The 19,877-nt window shown below is 38.6% G+C and overlaps 1 protein-coding gene across 2 annotated transcripts in view; it reads left to right on the top strand.

The window, feature by feature from the left end:
• LOC107550290 (protein naked cuticle homolog 1-like) overlaps positions 1 to 19,877 on the top strand; it is a 38,631-nt gene that overhangs the window by 16,781 nt on the left and 1,973 nt on the right. For both annotated transcript variants that reach the window (XM_016231552.1, XM_016231551.1), the window contains exons 2-7: positions 11,955 to 12,012; positions 14,979 to 15,082; positions 15,870 to 15,965; positions 16,418 to 16,565; positions 19,144 to 19,225; positions 19,457 to 19,575. In XM_016231552.1, the coding sequence (XP_016087038.1) occupies positions 11,955 to 12,012; positions 14,979 to 15,082; positions 15,870 to 15,965; positions 16,418 to 16,565; positions 19,144 to 19,225; positions 19,457 to 19,575 (607 nt within the window). The remainder of the gene's footprint in view (positions 1 to 11,954; positions 12,013 to 14,978; positions 15,083 to 15,869; positions 15,966 to 16,417; positions 16,566 to 19,143; positions 19,226 to 19,456; positions 19,576 to 19,877) is intronic.

Genomic DNA, 19,877 nt, shown 5'->3' with positions numbered 1-19,877 from the left:
GCCGTTAGACACCACTGCACACCACTGATTGATTAAAACTGCAATTCATTGACTGCCCCCCCTCCCATGTTAAAATACCCAAATTTACAGCAGAAGAAAATATGTTTACAGCCTGATACAAAAAGTGCTTTTGGTCTATATTGCTAATTTTGCCCTTCATGGCAACTGTGAGGGGTGAATTTTTTTATAACTCATCCGTTTAAAATATATTAAGCCTTAAAGTTCTGCATAATTAAGGGCGTGGCCACTTGAGTGACAGGTGGATTGCCAGCTTCACCCACATCCCGCCTCTTTGCCCAGGAGTGACATGCTGCCAAGAAGGGAACGGCTGGCTCTGCCCGCTTTAGGCTTCAAAAATGCTCTTCAGAATTATTAGAAGATTATGAATCTGTGAGTCTGAGTCCAGGAATAGCAGCAAATGCACTAAATCTAAGTTGAGTTAACCTGTAATGAAATGTGGAACTTGAAAGTCAGCTCTGAAGTAACTGGACTTTCCTCTCGAGTTACTCTTGGTTAGTAGACATGCAATGCTGGCTTGTAAGTATAAACAGAATGCACTGCAGTCACCTCAGTTGTAGTTGATTTAAATGGCTTGCCCGTGTTTTTTTATGTGTTTTTCCATTTAACTATGTGTAATGCAAGTGTATAAGTACATGTGTAAAAATAGTGTTTAAGTATGTGTGGCATGGGGGTGTGCTGGGGGCAAGGATGGCGCCTGGCTAGGTGCATCAGAGAGAGAAAGTGTGTGTGTGTGTGTGTTGTGCATTAAAGCATATCTATCCGGATGTGCTCTAGAGATCAAAATGCATGGAGGGAATGTGTAGACTGAGTTGCCAGGATTAACAGCTGAGAATTGGGCTGTGTTTTCTAAATTTCCTTACACACACACACACACACACACACACACACACACACACGCACACACACACGCACGCACGCACGCACACACACACACACACACACACACTCCATAGGCACAAGCAGCAGAACTCAGTACAGTGTTGTTCCAACCTCCTCAAAACCCTTATTTATTCAGCTGCTCTGACACATTTATGTTTCTTCTGTACTTTAAATTGTAAGATTGAGATTCTTGATTTGTTATATGTAAATAAACATTTACTAGTATGTATATATTGGTAAACATGCATAAATAAAATCCTCAAAAAATTGTCACAGTTTCCACAAAAATATTAAGCAGCACATCAGTTTTCAATGTTGATAATAAGAAATGATTCTTTTGCACAAAATCTGTGTATTAGGATGATGTGACACTGAAGACTGGAGTAATGACTGCTGAAAGTTCAGCTTTGCCATCACAGGAATAAATTAAGCTACATTTTAAACATTAACATATAATATTTTTATAATAATAATAATATTCCGTAATATTAGTTTTTTTTCTCCAAAAATTAATACTTCGGTGAAAAAACATAATAAATCTTACAGATCCCAAATTTCTTTGATAAAATGTATAATTTGTTAGATCATAACATTATGATATAGTAATAAGAAAAAGCATAAAAGCTCATTTTTGTCACCATGTTTAATTCATGTTTTTATCACTGTCTGTCTGTATTTGGAGTACTTATTAAATAGTAATATTGAAGGATTTGGTAAATCTCTGACTTGATGTTTCCACAGATCTCCAGCTCTCTGTTACTCTGGTCTTTAAAGTCCTTCAGAGAGGAACAGGCTGGAGTTTCAAACACATTGTTTGAAAAGTATTTTCTCTGTATTTTTGTGGCAGTTTAGTTATTCCTTTTCTCTGCCTTTAAAAAGAAAAGGAAGAGGAGAAATAGGGAGAGGGTAAAGGAGGGATCACCTAAGGGGAAGAGAGAGTAGAACAAATGGGGAGCGCTGCTTCATTTTCTAGGCTTCAAAGTGCTCTCTCACTCTGTAGCTTTCACGATTTAAAGGTGTCTCTAGTAAATGAGAGCATAGCCTCACCAGTACTGTATGTTTGCTTCATTTTATCTCGATAAGTGTCCTGTTGTTGCCTGCAAAGTTTATAAGATAGATGCTTTTATCTCTTAATAAATATTCTGCAAACAACCTCTTTCAGTTGAATCTGTCAGTGACACTGATACAGGATATGTGTTGTGGCTGTTGTGTTAGTCTAGCTGTGAGAATGGATGCATTGTGTTAGGATGTAAAGAGGGCCTTCTAGCTCCTGTATTTGTATCGGCTGCCTATATTCTTCCTTGAGTCTGAAGTCCTGCCCCACATCCTCTTTCAATAGGAAATACTGCACTTGTTAAGCCATTTCATGGTCTTTTATACACAAAAATACAGGATCAAACAGACTTGATAAACACAATCATGCTCACATTCAGTTGAATAAATCTGCATTTGTTAAGCTCTTTATAGCTACATTAGTGGATATGATATCTGTATCTTTATAGAGACAGAGAGTGTGTATATATGTGAGTGCATGAGAGGCTAGAGTGCATGTGTGCGTGTTTTTATGGACAGTAAGTGAGTGGTGACATCAGTGTGGAGCACTTTGATGTGGATGAGGTAATGTGTGGGGAAATGTTTGCAATGTTAATCTCATCTGAGAAAATACTAAGGAGCCTGTTCAGACACAAGCAGCTGCCCACACACACTTTAATGATTTCTTTATATCCACCTTTAAAAAGAGCATAAACTGTACAGACGCATGTGTAAGGTTACGATCTAATCACCAGTATCGAGGATACCAGACACAACAGCTTCTCCAAACACTGCGACTGGCAAAATGTAGCTGATATTGAGCAGTATTTTGCTAATCGCTTGACTGCTTGGCCATACTCAACATCTATAAACACCACACAAGTAAACTGTTCACATGGACACAGCCTACACACATAAAAAAATCTAAATACTGAGAAAATAAAGCTGTCCAAATGAAGTTCTTAGCAATGTATATTACTAATCAAAAATTATGTTTTGATATATTTACGGTAGGGAATTTACCAAATATCCACGGAACATGATCTTTTCATTACTTAATATCCTAATGTTATTTGGCATAAATAAAAATCGATAATTTTGACCCATACCATGTTTTTTTTTGGCTATTGCTAAAAATATACCCAAGCGACTTGGTCCAGGGTCACCTATGTGTATGGCCATTGCATAGTCTTGCAAAGTATTCTCAATTTAACAGGTATTTAACCCTTCACACAAATGCTCATCAATGCAGGCACCTGTTGTTTTTGCTTCTTCAGTAGTTTCCATGTACAGTATACACATACTATACTGATGAAAAAAGACTGTAGGCATATTTGTTTATGGGCAGGTTATGTAGTAATGTGGTCAGTTATGTCTTCATCCAACTTCATTCGGAGTTCTGCAGAGATGGCTGAAACTCCAGAATGAGAAACCAGCACTTTTTTTGGTGTAAATAATCTCCGTTTCAGCTCACTTTTTCTCTGCTGAGTGAACTTTCTCTAATCTGTCCCTATGTTCTGCTGTGGCTGTTTGATGACAGGAGTGTATTATTGAGACTAACGTAATGTTTTCCGTCCTAGAAAAAGACATCAGTGACATTTAACATGCTAAATGTCTAATAATGCTCTAATTCTTCTATTATCTTTGCCTTTGGGCAAATTAACCATCTGAACAGACACACAAATACACAAGCTCATTCACTGCATTTCTGTTGCTCAGCTTGACTTGATTTAGAAACCTGTGATTCAGTAAATTAGCAGCATGTGTTTGGATTCTGGATGCGTGGAATGGGCTTTTTGTGCCAGGGTGGGTATACGATTATCAGGACTCGTAACTTGAAAATGCTTAAAACATTAAATCAAGGGCTGTTTTAAACACATTACACGGTACACTACAGCCACTAACAGCCCATCTTCTGCCAATCTCCCCTCACTGTTCTCTACACCAGATCATCTGTGTTCAGTCCAGCCAGAATGTTTTTTTTTTTAGATTTTACAGTTTGAGCTCACTATCTGATTGTTCTGCTGACTTTCAGCCATAAGCAGCATCATATACCTAATCGTTCAAAGCAAATCGAAGAGTTGATGTGCATGACCATGTCTGTCAGCAGGTGAGCCTTTATAGACCCTCCAACTCAACTCCCTGCTGAGTTAATGACCCAGCTGACTCTTTTAGGGGTTTAGTTGGATCTCACGGCTTTGAGATTGACCATTTTGCTTATTCTCACTTCCAGATTGTGCTGAAGAACTGATGGGCCATATTGCTTGCAACTTAAAGAACACAAATCCATCACAAACGCTGTGTAATCGAGCATTTTCTTTGCATTCGCTTAAACTTGAATGAATAATAAAATAAGAAAGCAGCAATGTTTAAAGAATGTAAATCTTTTTCTCTGTGAAGCTAACAAGCGCTCCTGGCGCACATGAACATATACTTTCTACGGCAAACCCTGAAGGGACAAATACACATCACACGCATTCACAGGGTGAAGTCACTTCATGAATTGCATCCTAGTAGAATTGTCTCCATTTGCACAGCGCTTCTTTCTTCATGTTAATTAGCTGCCAAAATGGGGTGTTGCAATCCATGACAGAGAATCCAAGAGGAATCTCAGGGATAGTTGTTTAATTTGTTACCTATCTTCCCGTCTTATTCTGTGAGTGTGACAGACCCACAAAATTTCAGTAACAGCAGCGAGACATTGGTTTATTTGTTGGTCAGTGTGGATTTATCATTAAAAGCTGGATCACCCAAAAACTAAAATTGTCATCTTTTACCTGCTCTCATAACATTTTCTTCTGTGGAACATGAAATTAAATATTTTGAAGAGTGTTTTTGTCCATACAATGAAAGTCAACAGGGTCCAAAACAACATTTACTTTAATGTATGGACACACACACACACACAAAACTTTTCAAAATACAGAAGAAAGTGACAGGTGTAGAAAGGCATGAAGGTGAGTATATAATGGCAGAATGTTCATTTTGGGTGACCTGTCCGTTTAAGAGTGCAGTACTGACACTCAGGTTAGTACTTCAGGTTGTCTGGGTTATCTGTTCTGCTCATTATGAAGTGTGAGGTGCTTATGTAGGTCACTGCACTTCAAACTCTTTCATCCTCACATGCAGGAAAATATGTAGGGTACTGGGGGTGGGGGGGAGTGTAGGGAGTCATTTTTGGATTGGCCCTGTAGCTAGCGAGGACCTGTTTTGATGCGCTAGCATATACATCCCATCGCCTGAGATCCTGATCATGTAACTGTATATGCTTCAGGGCTCGCAAAATCCCTAGTAGCCCTTCGGGCAGGCATTCTTCAGATTTTGGTAGCTCAAAAATGAATTTAACTTGTCCAAATAAAATATATTGTATTTTTTCTTTAAATAGCAAGTCAAGAGAGGTGCAACGGATCACAAATCTCACGGTTCGGATTATATTACATTATCATATCACATTTCGAGTCACAGATCGAATAATTTTTCAGATGAGCAAAAAAAATGGTTCTTTATTATTTAAGTAACACTTATTATTTAAAGAACAATTTACTACTTCGATACCACAGCAAAAACTAGTAGCATATAGGGATGTAACGATTCACTCAACTCACGATGTGATATGATTCACGATACTGATTTCACAATACAATTTTCTCACAATTTCTTTTTTAACAAAATGAGATTTAAGACAGATTTTAAAAAAGGTGTCCTTTTGTTATTTCTCAGACCAAAAGGCTGCACATTGCTTTGTGAAATTGAAAATGTCAAACAATATACTAAATTGAAATTTTAAAATAAATCCCAAATCAAATAAATAAATGATACAAATAAAATAAATTTCTCCATGCAAGTAAACTAAGGTTTTGCTTTTGTATTTTAATCACGATCCAAACAAAGATGCTGCATACATGTTATTTAGATTGTGAAATTTGAAACAAAAACAAAATGGTCTGACTTTGCTTTGTGATACTACATAAAAATCTGGACGAAACAAAAACAGCAGACGGGCTGAATGAGACGCAAATGTCACTCTCTGGCAGCAGGTGGCGATTAAACAGCAGGTATTTATAGGCTGCTGCCCCTTTAAGACCGAATGCACAGATCCAATATAATGATGCATGTGCGATTTCTTTCTCCACTGTTTACGTTCATGTACATGAAAATACTTGCCGAGATAGTTATTTTGAGATAATTGTGCATGTATGTGTCCATTCAAGCGAAATAGGAATCAATTCTGTGTTTGTGCTCTGCCTGAAACACCGCTCTGTATGTGCACGCTTTGAGTGTGTGCGCGTGAGGACCGAACTGAATTCTTCATGCTCATGAATGGTTTAAAAACACCTGAATGTTTAAATTGGTAAGACTTAACACATGTAAATGATAAACTATGATCCGTTTCACCCCTACAAGCGAGTGAACAACACGAATGAAGGAAGGGATTTTATAACACCATTCAAGATAGCCCGTCGGGCAGGGCAGTGATACATTTGGGTAGCCCGACTGAAAAACACAATAGCCCCGGGACGTCGGGCTAGCGATTTTGCAAGCCCTGTGCTTAAGCAAGATAACAGACATGCAAGATTAAACAGGAATTCAGTTGCAAGTCTTTTTCAGTCAGTGCTCGTGACTGTATGTTGGTAGTTGATTGTCTCACTGGTGAAATATGGCACCTGTAGGTGTGTGTCTTTGTGAAGGCTTAAATTGTCTTAAAAATGGAGTGGTTCTGGTTGGCTGTGGTTCACAGCGCTGAACCCTCCATCTTTCATTCCTTGTTTTAATATGATTAAAACTGTGGTCTGTGAGTGTGAAAACCGAAGGTGACAGAGAAGGAGTGAGAAGGCGACAGAGAGAGCGACAGTCTTAATTAGGTTTTCCTGGGTTTGATGACATTCCAAGGCTGTGGCCTAGTGAAGGCTTGGCGACTGATCGTGTCTGTGTGTTTTATGTGTCCGTGTGTGTGTCTGGCCCGTGATCATGCAGAACTGTCATCAGCTGCGTAAATTGTCCATCAGCCCTTGTGGCATGGCAAGCAGACAGAAAATAGACACAGAGTTGTGTGGGACTTTCCACAACATTCACACAAACACGCACTCCCTTACCCACATACATTCAAACGTACAGATACAGACACACACATACCCTAATGACAAAATGAACAAGGCCACATTCAAATGTGGAATCTAATTTAGACACACATCCTCTAACCTGGTTAAGAAATCCCCCTGGCTTTCTCTTTGCATTTTTTTGCTGTGAATTTTGTTTTTCATAATGCTTACATATTGTGCCAGACACTTCGGGGTGATGCTTATACACACTTACACACACTTGACATTGACTTCCATAATAGGAAAAAAATATACCATGGAAGTCAATGGCAACCACCAACTGTTTAATTACCAGCAATCTTCAAAATATCTTCTATGTTCGACATAAGAAAGCAACTCATACAGGTTTGGAACAACATGAGGATGAGTAAATGATAATAGAATTTTTATTTTTGGGTGAACTAACCCTTTAACTCTATAGCATTAAGCATATATATTCTCACAAGATAATAATGTAACAAGGTTGTAACAAGGTTCAGTGTATGGAAGGAAGAAGACCGGGTCAGTGTGACTGGAACTCGTATTTTATTTGACTTCTCCAATATAACATAAAAGCAGTTGCACTCAACGCGCTTTAAACAACTCCGCATAAGTTAAATATAACTCCAACTATAACTTCAGTTTCAGCATCCACACTCCAGTAAGTCTCTCTCTGGCCAGTCTCCTTTCCCAGTGACCTTTATCTGGTCTCTCCACGCCAATTACTGAAACAAGACACAGGTGTTTGTCATTTGCACTTGACCCACTTACGCACTGCTCATCTCCTATCTCTCTCTCTCTCCCTCTGCAGACCTCAGCTGAACCACGCCCCCTCACCACATCCAGCTCCTAGATAAATCAGATTGGTTTGTTGCACTTCCCCTAATCCCCTTTAAAACACATTTAAATGCATTTCCATGAAATAGTTTCAAGGTGTTTTTAGGTGGACATCCCAGCATAAACCAAGCTCCAGATAAATTATTTGTTATGAAAGCATCTACGTTCACGAACCACTGTTAATTTTAACAGACAGGCAAGCATACTGTATGTATGATTTGGCATGGCAGCCAATATAATAACCATTGCCTTACCTAATGCAGCAAAATTCTGCATTCGGACCAGGCCCGGTTACAAAATCAATCACTGAGGGTCCATTGTATCGTAACTTCAATTTAATTATAAATGAATCCCGCATTTATATGTGGATTTGCATTGAAGTGTGTATGTGGCTGCTGGACAAGCATGAAAGGCAAAAGTTTTATTCAAATTCTGAATATGTATTATATAAAGTACATATCACCTAGACAGCACACAAAGAGCACTCTAAAAAAGCTGTCACTAATCTCAATTCATCACTATCTCATAAAGTTCTGTTATAATCAATGAAGATGACTACGCAGTGAATCTCTTATTTACATAATGTTTACATTTTGATAGTGAGAATTTGTGAGCATGAAGATCAGCACTGGACAAAAACACAGAGCGGCGAGTGATTCTGTCTAATGTAAACACCTCTGATTGGTCATTGCGTTCAAGAAATCAGCAGATATGTCTGTGATTGGCTTCACTGCTCACACTGTGAAAACACGTTTCCTATCTGTCCAAAATTCCATCCCCCTCGGTCCGGAGGGGGGCACAGTGAGTCCAAGAGGGGTCAGGCCCCCCCGGCTCCCCCTCTGGTGCCGGGCCTGTTTTAAATGATTTTATAAGTATTTTCATCACAGTGGCATAATGTGCCAGCAAAACGCAACCAAAGAAGTCTGTCTACCACTTATGTAAATAGACCAACAAAAAGCATCCTGTGTGAACAGTTCTTAGTCTGTGTCTCTCTCCTGCTCTTAGTTCTTCTTTAAATCACTCTTATAGTTGTCTTTTCATATTGAAAGATTAATTTAGTCTATTTCCACTGATCACAGGGCCAACAGAAACACAGCACTGGAGTGCTTGATGTATGTGTTTATATGTTTTGGCAAATCAGTAATGTGGGTTTTGTGGGCAACTCAAACTTCTCTTCTTTCTTGTTTTGGCTTGTGTTAAAACAAAAAGATCTAGTTGGTTTTCCACAGAGTGTGAAACATGGTGTCTGGGAAAGAGTTTCTGGTTGCTGGCACAGATTGAGTGAAGCCCTTGTTTATGTTTCGCAGGCCTTTTCATGATGCTGCTGAGGCAAAAGACCCACAGCAGAAATGTCATTGTTCCATCTGTTATAAACATTTATAAACACAAGCCAATAACAAATATGGACATGAATGTGTTCACACCAGAAGTTAGTCACAGGACACAAGTTCTCTCAGATGTGTTCCATTCTTTGTTTAAAATGTTGCTCACAAGACTTCATCTGTGAAATTGCAGATAATGCTTTTAATCAAAGCATCTTTCCTTCTCTTTCACCCCCCTGTTGAAAAAAACAGCATATGCTGGTTAGGTATGTTTTGACGCTGGGATGCTGGTTTAAGCTGGTCCTTTGCTGGTTTATGCTGGTCCTTTGCTGGTTTATGCTGGTCCTTTTGCTGGTTTATGCTGGTCCTTTTGCTGGTTTATGCTGGTCCTTTGCTGGTTTATGCTGGTCCTTTGTCAGCACATGACCAGCACAAACCAGCAAAAGGACCGGCATAAATCAGCAAAGGACCAGCATAAACCAGCTTAAACCAGCAAAAGAGCAGCATAAACCAGCAAAGGACCAGCTTAAACCAGCATCCCAGCGTCAAAACATACCTAACCAGCATATGCTGTTTTTTTCAACAGGGCCTTCACACGCAAATTCTGTCCCTTTTTTCTTATTGTGTTTTCAGTTGTGCTATAAATGGCACTTAGTCTCCATACATTAGTGAGTGACCTGAAGCACATGTTCACCCCCTCACACACGCTGAGTGTGTACAGATCCCTCTTCAGCCTCTCATTACACAGCTGAAGAGAGATCAGCCTGTATTGATTACACTCTCCACAGCCAATTAGTCTCTGATGTTATCTGGAAAGCGTACAAAAACATGCCATTTAAAAAAAGGACTGTCTCAGTGGTCTAAGTCACTGCAAGGCAGTTTGTCCATTTGTTATGTAGTTTGAGTTGCACTGCACTGCAGCCTTCCTATTTGGAAGGTGGCTGGATTTCATTATTTAAAAGTAACATAAATAAATACCATGGTAATTCCATGGTGTGTATAGTTTTAGATATTTTGTAATATTTTAATTAAGTTTACATTTTTATATAATATATTTTAATATTTTATACTACAATAGATATTATATAATGATTATTGATCAATTTTAATGATAATAATGATTATTATTGTTGTTGAAAAAGTGATATCAATATTTATAATTTATATAATAATGATATTATTTATATTTGTATTATGTCATTTCGATGTCCCTACACTCTTAAAAATGCTGGGTTAAATACAACCCAGTGCTGGGTAAAATAAGGACAAACCCAGCAATTGGGTTGTTTTGACCCAGCGGTTGGGTTAAATGTTTAACCCAACCTTCTGGGTAGTAACCCAACCGCTGGATAAAAACAACCCAATTGCTGGGTTTGTCGCTATTTTACCCAGCACTGGGTTGTATTTAACCCAGCATTTTTTAGAGTGTAGTACTCATACTCGGGTGTTACCAGTATCTATGTGAAATTTAATTGTTCTGTGTTTCTGATACATTTTTTTATTGTATTTGTAATACAAAGTGAAACATTCTTGGATTTGTGAAAGGCAATATTTAAATAAAAATGTTTGTTATTATTGTAAGGGCTGTGTGAGATGTTTTCACATATAGTAGACTGAGGTGGGGATGAGAAAACAGAAGCAGAGAAGCAAGAAAAGGGGCTTTAATATATGAGGGTGAGTGGGACTCTATTGAACTTTTTAAGAGTGACTGAGAGAGGTGGACAGACGCCACAGTGATTGTGCTAAACGCCACTTAGAGGTGAAGTTCAGGGATTTGTGAGTTTCTCACAGCCCTCAGTCATGCACAACAACACATAGCCACGTATCCACATTCTCAAACACAGCACACTCATTTGAAATGGCCAAGTAGTGCTTTAGCCAAACTTGACCTTAAATGATAGAGAGAACAACAAAATAAAGAAGAAAAAGAGATATTTTCTGCTGACCGATTCTCATTTCAACCAACTGAGAAGAACTCATATTTATAATACAGCCCATCCATCATCCAGACAACACATAATTAACGTGTTCCCCTCACATGCTGCCGGCTAACCTCTCGAGCATTATGGTGAACGTGTGTTTGTGTGCGTGGTTCTGTGTCTCTAGTGGCTAGTGTATGGCTTGAGGCACTACAGCAAGACATTTAGTGTGCCTGTCTAGTGTGGATGAAGACAAAGCAGCTCCTCATTGGCAGAAACAGCATGTACACACACGCAGCTGCAGAGCTTCAGCAGAGGCTGTACGGTCAGTCTTTGGGCCAGAGAAATTAATTGTTAGTATGCAGACAGCTGGAGTGTTGAAATGAGACAAAGGTAGCAGGTGTGTTGAGACAACAGTCTTCCTCTAGACTGATGGTTGGTTTGGAACATGACAAAAGTGTTATAGATGGCTGCTTGTGCATGTGTAGCATGGATTAATATCTTAGATGAGACACTCCAGTATCCAGGGTAACCTTACATTGTCTGTTATGGGATGTGTAGACAGGATCATATCAATTTTAGCTGTTTCTCTCTAGGTTTTTCAGTCTTTGAAATCTAGTCTTTGGAGATGTTCAAGTGTGCTAGTTCAAACCCAGCCTGCATCGTGTGCTCATCCTGTTCACCCTTTTCACTATAATTTCCTGTCTTTATAATACAAATTTCACAGAAAAAAAAATCATTTTTTTGTCTCAAATACTGTCATTGCTTTAGTTTGGCATTGTTCCTTGTCTGAGAAGTGTCATGTTATCATCTTACAGTCTTTTTCTTTTGAAGAGGCCTAACTCTCTTCCTCTCTGTCTCTGCAGGACCCATTGGATGAAGGTTATGCTGAAGGTATCAGTGATGAACATTATCGTTTAGAAGGTAAAGTACCTCACTATATCCTTTGAACAACTGGTATTCTCTTGCATATTGTTCCTGATCTCTCCTCAGCAGTTTCATTATTTCTTCTGTTAAATCATTTGCACAATGTTAGCATGGTATGATTTATTTCTTGTAATTTTTATTGAGTCATTTGACTGTAAATTGAAGGTTGTAATTTGCAAATTAAACTCATAGTAGCATGTTAAAATATTTATTGTCAAGAATCAGATAAGGATTTAAAGCTGATATTCCACCTCCTGTTGTAATAAAAAGATTTGCTTGGGGATCAAGATTCTTATATAGGGTTTAGGCAAAAGAAAATCGAATCATTTGACTGTGAATTGAAGGTCATGATCAAGAGGCTACAACAGGGTCAGATTCCTGTTCAAACAACATTTACAGCTTATAGGCTATGTGCTTTAAAGTTATCTGTGTGGGTCAAAGGACAATGTTTATGGTGTTATTGTTGCCTCATAATCATTAGTTAAATTGTACCTTGTCTGCTACCTATGGAATTGGATCTGACACCTTTTTAGTGGATCTTTGAAAATGCAAAACAAAGATTTTTGTTAATCATATGTTCATGCTTCTGTCATGTATTATTTTGGCACATACACAGAGAGAAGACAGTGGTTATATACCAGTGTATTTAAATTCATGTAAGAGAAAGATATCCTTGAGTGTAGCTTTTTTTAATTTAATGGGAGCAATGTCGTTTTTTAGTTTCCCCCAAACCTGCTGGATTTGTCATTAGGACGTCATAGTTTGCAAGTTCATAGCAGCATGTTAAAAGATTGTTTAGGCAAAAACTCTACTCACTTGTTGTAACAGTTTTACTGCACTTTAGCCTGTACCAAATATCTACACTGAGGAAACACACCCTGCTTTAGCTATTAACCAGTCAAAACACAGTTTATTCTGAACTCCTGGTGAACCTTTAGATTCAAAGCCACCTTTGGGATGCTGCCAAGCTGTCCTCTGTGTTGTATAGCGTGGTTTTTAAGCTCCGTCACCGGAGCTCTGTAGCGGGTTTGGCTGTCTCATCAGTCTGTGGGGAAGGACTTTGACTATTGCTGTGAGAGTTAGCACTTCCTTTGTGTGTATGGTGTGTGTGTGTGTGTGTGTATAGTTTTTTTGTGACCATTTGTTAGTCCTCTAGATAAACAGCTCCTGTATATTGTGAGATGGCTGGCTTTGGCCCTGGAGCTCAGCATTGCTTTTGAGTTTCTGGCCCTGATCAAAAGCCCTGATCTGACACTGTTTCCCTCCAAAAAACCTGTAAAAGCTCCCTGGGATGACTGCGCTCATCCTCTGGTGCTTTTCTTTTCTTTTTTCATCTTCCCTTGCCTCTCGCTGCAGAGGGACAAGACAGGTCCTCTTTGATCTGAGCGGATCAGCGGAGGAGAAGTGAATGAGAGAGAGAGAAGACAGCGAGAGATACTGTTGTGTCTGTCTATCCTTTTGGCTCGTACAACAAACAGTGTTTCAGATTTGACTTTGCTTAATTAATTAGAGATTCTGTTTTACAGACGGACTGATCCTGGGCCAAAAGGTTTGAGAATGGAACTTCAAAGCACAGGGATTTGGGGCAGGGGGGAGGATTTAGCCTGCAGGACTCAGCCTGGTGCTGAGCCATGTCCTCACTGAGCTGCGTTAGATCTGCTCTTGTTTAAAACATTTCCATCTTATTACACAAAGAGACAAACTGCTTCTGAAATTTGGGTATTTAGTTCAGGAATAGTCCTAACAGGCATTCTCAACATCAGAACGGGCCACTGTTAGACTTTGTTTTTCATAGCGACTCACTTTAAATTTGCTTGTGATTTCAGACATAGACACAAATAGGATATCGAGGATGTTTCTGAAGTCTGGCCTTAGGTTGCAGTTAGGCCTGTTTATGCCTTTATACTTAGTGTTAGCTAGGCACAGAGCTGATTTCCCATAGTCTGCTCTTAAAGTTAATAGTTCACCTAAAAATGAAGATTCTGTCATTGTGTTGTTCTAAACCTGTATGACTTATTTTTGTGGAACACAAAAGAAGGCAGTTAAGCTCAATGTACAGACACTGTGAAGCTTCAGAGGTAAAACAGCACAATAAAGGTAGCCCAAAAGACTCTAAATATTCCAAGTCTTACAATAGTTTTGTATGGAAAACAAACCAAAAAGAAAATCTTGCTTTCTTCAGCCAAAGAACCCAAATCTCAGTTGTGACATATTAAACTCGACATGTCACAGTTGGTTAAGTTACATGCAAGGAACCAGTGTCGTTTAACATCATTGACGTCAATGCTGCCACATTGTTTTGATTTAAACTGCTTACATTTTGATCTGCTGTCTTGGTTCCTCAGGTTTCTTCCTCATCCTTCCTAAACATCTTAGAGAGTTTTGCCTTAGTGGAGGATGTAAGACGCTCTTCTTTGTAAAGCTGCTTTCGGGTGATCCATTGTAAAAGCTCTGCCACTGCACAAAAAGTGGTCCTGAATTGAGATGTGGACATGAGCTACGTAAGCTACGTGTGCTACATGTCCATCCATGTTTTCCAAGACTCTAACAAAGTGTGTAGAGGAACATGTAGGCTATTTCTGAGATTAAAATCAGGGTGTGATAGCAAATTTTGGCTGTTTTAAGTTTTATGTCCCATACTATCAGACTATGAATGTCTTCAGTGTAATGCACTGAACTGCAATAGTTCAGATGACATGGCTGGATTCAAAAATAGCTGGGTGCTTCCTAGGCATTCTCCTTTAACTCTTTCCCTTCTCTCTTCTCTGTCTATTTTAGTGCATATATGCTCATTAAGCTGTTTCTCAGTATTTTTTACTCATTAAAAAATTGCACTTTTGAACAAAAGGTAGAGGTACAGTCAAATGAGACGAAGACAAAAAAAATACAAAAATACAGCAAGAGCATTTCTTAAGTATGACATTTGTTCCCTTATCATTATGTGAATTTGTGTCCCCATGTAGTGGCCCTGCCCCCTGAGAAGACTGACAGTTGTAGTGTGGAAGAGAGAATGCAGGACACTGAAGGCTCGGCCACTGTTGGACCACACAAACAATTACAGTTTGAGGTCAGTATAAAACACACATACATGTTGAGTAGGCATTTTAAAGAAATTTATACTTTTATTCAGCCAGGATTCAAGCATTAAAAGTAGGGATGCACCGATATGAAAATTTTGGCCGATACCGATAACCGGTATTCTTTATTTTTGAAAGCCGATAACCGATATGTTGGCCGATAAATCTATATCCAAATTGTTATATACTTTTTGAGAGCCTGATTACAAAAAAGGTCTCATCATTAAAAGCCACATCCCAAACACTTCAACATAAGCAGCCTAGTTTGAACGGTGTACGTTTTAAAAAATTGATCAAAAGTCACACTGAAGACATAATGTTACAAAAGATTTATTTATTTCAAATAAATTTCTATTACATTGAAATTACTATTAATCAAATAATTCTGAAAAATATGTATCATAGTTTCCACAAAAATATTAAGCAGCACAACTATTTTCAAGATTGATAATAATCAGAAATGTTACTTAAGCTCCTAATCAGCATATTAGAATGATTTCTAAAGGATCATGTGACACAGTGGCTGTTGACATTTCAGATTTGCTTTCATAAGAACAAATTACATTTAAAAATGTATTAAAACAGAGAAAACAGTTATTTTAAATTGTAGTAATATTTCACAATATTGTTGTTTTACTGTATTTCTGTTCAAATGCATCTTTGGTGAGTATTAGAGACTTCTTTTTAAAACACAATCATGCCGACCCAGAATTTATGAACAGTCTTTTAAACGTGTGTTACTGAAACAATGATTATCCATTGTTGTTTATTAATCAGGAGTTGGAGTGCGCCGTATCAGTTGAAGAAGATAACAGGCAGGAGTGGACTTTCACCCTCTATGACTTCGATAACAATGGCAAGGTCACAAGAGAGGTAAGACCGAGACCTCTGTGCACTAAGGACAGTGACTGCTATCTTTTGTCATGGGAAAGCCCAGCAACAGAGACAACACTAACAGGACATACTAAATAGATGTCGCTCACTGTCTTTTTTTCTTCCACTGTGCCACACAGTTCCTGTTTTTCTCAGCCTCATAGTTGCTCTGCATTTACATGTCATTTCCACATGCTAAATCGCCTCAGATGTATAGCATGTTTCATGTTTGCGTGCACATGTGCTCTCCACTGCTGTCAGCATCTGTCTTCCCTCTCTGAGGCTATAGAGACTCTAATTAACACATTATTATGGACATATAATAATGCATGTATCTTATCATTTATCACGTACAGGCTTCCACAGCATATAAAAGACTAATCGACCGTCTCGTGTCAGTGAAGATGTCTTAATTTCATGTTATTTTTCCCTCTCTATCCCCCTGCATCCAGGACATCACCAGTCTACTGCACACCATTTATGAGGTGGTGGACGCATCAGTGAATCACTCCCCCAGTAGCAGTAAGACCCTCAGGGTGAAGCTCTCCGTCGCCCCAGACTCCAGCCGGAGATGGAGAAACTGCACCCAGACCAACACAGGTACACAGAGAGAGTTTTCTCCGAGCAACAGAAAATTAGTTGAGAGATATCAGGGAGAGCTCACTCAAAATGCAGTCATCATTTACGCACCGTCATGTTGTTCCATAACTATATGACTGTATCATTTCTACCATGGAACACAAAAGGTATTTTAGCAGAAATTTGGTGCTGCTCTTTTCCATACAGTGATGGAATGGAATGGTAACTGGATCAATCAGACTTAATCAAAAAGGACAAAAAGACACTATTTAAGAAGTCAATATGACAACAGGTTTGTGTGATGGTCAAACTGAAATGTACAGTCATGGCCAAAAGTTTTGGCAGTGACATAAATTTTGTGCTTTGCAAAGTTTGCTGCTTCAGTATTTGTAGATTATTTTTCCACATAATTGTATAGAAACATTAAAAGTTTCTATGGTATACTGAAAAACAATGGTAAGCATATCATAAGTTTTAAAGGCTTTTATTGGCAAAAAAATATAATGAGTCTGATATTTACAGTGTTGACCCTTGTTCTTCATAACCTCTGCAATTCGCTCTGGCATGCTGGATATTAGCTTCTGGGCCAAATCCTGACTGATGGAGATCCATTCTTGCCTTATTAGTTCTCGGAGTCACACTTTGTGGGCTTCTGCTTGTCCACTTGCCTTTTGAGGACTGACCACAGGTCCTCTATGGGATTGAGATACGGGGATTTGCCTGGCCACGGATCCAAAATTTCAATGTAATGATCTTCGAGCCACTTCTTTATCACTCTTGCTTTGTGACATGGTGCTCCATCATGCTGGAAAATGCACAGATTATCACCAGATTGCTCATGGATCGTTGGAAGAAGTCGCTCTTGCAGGACGTTTTATTCTATTAACAAGGCGGAAAAAAACAACGCAGCGCAGAATGGGAAACTGAGAACTGCATCGGGCTGAAACTAGTAAAAACACTTGCGCCACATTGCGCCGGGTGTATGATAGGGCCCAGTGATTGGAAGCGCTTCTTCCCACCTTTTATAGCAATCAGTCTGCTCTTACAATCTAATTAGTATGATAGTGATTAACCTGACTAGTACGAAAATGCACAGATTATCACCAGATTGCTCATGGATCGTTGGAAGAAGTCGCTCTTGCAGGACGTTTTATTCTATTAACAAGGCGGAAAAAACAACGCAGCGCAGAATGGGAAACTGAGAACTGCATCGGGCTGAAACTAGTAAAAACACTTGCGCCACATTGTGCCGGGTGTATGATAGGGCCCAGTGATTGGAAGCGCTTCTTCCCACCTTTTATAGCAATCAGTCTGCTCTTACAATCTAATTAGTATGATAGTGATTTCACCGGACTAGTACTCATTCACACTTTCACATGTGCTGCTGATATAATTAGTCAATTCATGTTAGCTGGTCATTTTGTGTCAGGATCAAAAAACAGTGAATTTTTTTGTGTAAAGTTCATTTTTTGGCCAATGAAGCTTTTAGCAGTTATTTAAAATGCATCTGATCACTCTACACAATAATCTAGAAACAATGTGAATGAACACCACAACAGTTTAAGCAGCAAACTTTGCAAAACACAAAATTTATGTCACTGCCAAAACTTTTGGCCATGACAATATAGAGGCTATTTATACCCGTCATGTATTTGAAAGAGAAGAGCCTTTGAACAGCAGCTGTCTTCATGCAAATTCACAAGTGTGTTTTTTTTATTTATATGAGGCCTGAGTTCAAAATAGAATAAATAAATGACACGCGGTGTCTAATTAAAGTTTTTTTTTGTTTTTAATTTTTAATTGCACAAGTGCAGTCTGAACATGTTTTTAAATACCATTAATGTTGTGTTCCATAATTACCCCCCCCCCCCCCAAAACAACAACAACATGAGGGCAAGTAGACAATGACAGAATTTTTGGGAGAACAGTTCTAAATTCTTGTTACACTGTCTACACTATTGCCCTCCTCCTTTTCTTGTCTTCCATGTCATTGCATCTCTTGTAAGATGAGTTCATATTCAAAGGCAGAAGACGACAGAAAGAAAAAACCCAAACCTCTGCAGCTCTGAGCTTTTGGATTTCTTTTGGAAAATGCTATCTTATCCCTCTCTGAAAGTCTTCTTTTAGATAGTCTTTTGCTGTTTGAAAAATAAATAAATCCACATTTAGCCACTTTCTAACCGTGTTACTTGGTAAAAAGCAATGTAATGGAGAACAGAAAGTACTCTGAAGAAACAGAAGTGTTTCTGTTTGTTTAGTGCTGTCATTTGGGCTATTTATACCCGTCATGTATTTGAAAGAGAAGAGCCTTTGAACAGCAGCTGTCTTCATGCAAATTCACAAGTGTGTTTTTTTTATTTATATGAGGCCTGAGTTCAAAATAGAATAAATGAAGCATTGTTGTTTTTTCTTCTTTTACGAACCTTCAAAGTAAATAGAAAGCAGGGAACAAAGGTTTCTTTCTTATTTTAGTTGGTCTTTAAAGATGCTGCAGTATATGTGCACGTGTGTGTGTGATGCTATGCAACTCAACGCCGTTCTCTTTGATAAAGACCCCCTCTTCTCTCTCTCCCTCTCTCGCTCACTCTGTCTTAATCAGACACTCCCCATCCCAAGCATAAGGGAGAAAAGTGCATTGAGGACTCCAAGACTTCAGAGAAAAAGTCAAGAGCCTTTCTTAGGTACTAGGAAATTAAGCTAAACAGACCACATCATATGCAAATCAGTTTCACACATTAGTGTCTGTAATTGTTACATAAAACTACAATATATAAACTTCAGAAGAACATGTCACAGTTGAATCTTTTAAGAAATTAACATTAAATGGACATAGATTGGTTCAAGCCTGCTTTGTGTATACAACCTCAGAGCAATGTACTTTCTGTCATGACAATATGATGCTGTTGTATTAGGCGTTACCATGCTGACCAGCAAGGTTGTCAGCGGCACTGTGTGGATGAGAACTTGGAGAGAAGAAACCATTACCTTGACCTGGCCGGCATTGAAAACTACACATCCCGCTTTGGAACAGGTACAGATTTAATTGCAAAAAAGTAAATGGAGACAATAGAGCTTTCTCATTTAGGCCCTACTCACACCTGGTGTTTAAATCGGTCTTGTGTGATCCAGTCACAGGCAATCTGCCCAAAAACATTGCTATCTCAGATGCATCAGTAACACATTACTATAAGATTCTGTACATTACCATTACAGTAGTTGCAATAGCTTATGTGAAATAACAATGTTTAATACTTTATAGCCTTTGTGAAAAAGAAGAGCATTTCTTTTTCACAAGACATAATTTATTAATCATGGTTAATGTACGTTTTTACA

The sequence above is a fragment of the Sinocyclocheilus grahami genome, unplaced genomic scaffold (genome assembly GCF_001515645.1).
Source record: "Sinocyclocheilus grahami isolate Dianchi unplaced genomic scaffold, SAMN03320097.WGS_v1.1 scaffold394.1, whole genome shotgun sequence".
In the NCBI taxonomy this organism is placed as follows: domain Eukaryota; kingdom Metazoa; phylum Chordata; class Actinopteri; order Cypriniformes; family Cyprinidae; genus Sinocyclocheilus; species Sinocyclocheilus grahami.
The sequence above is the reverse complement of the archived record's forward strand: the minus strand, read 5'-3'. Positions and strand labels throughout refer to the sequence as shown.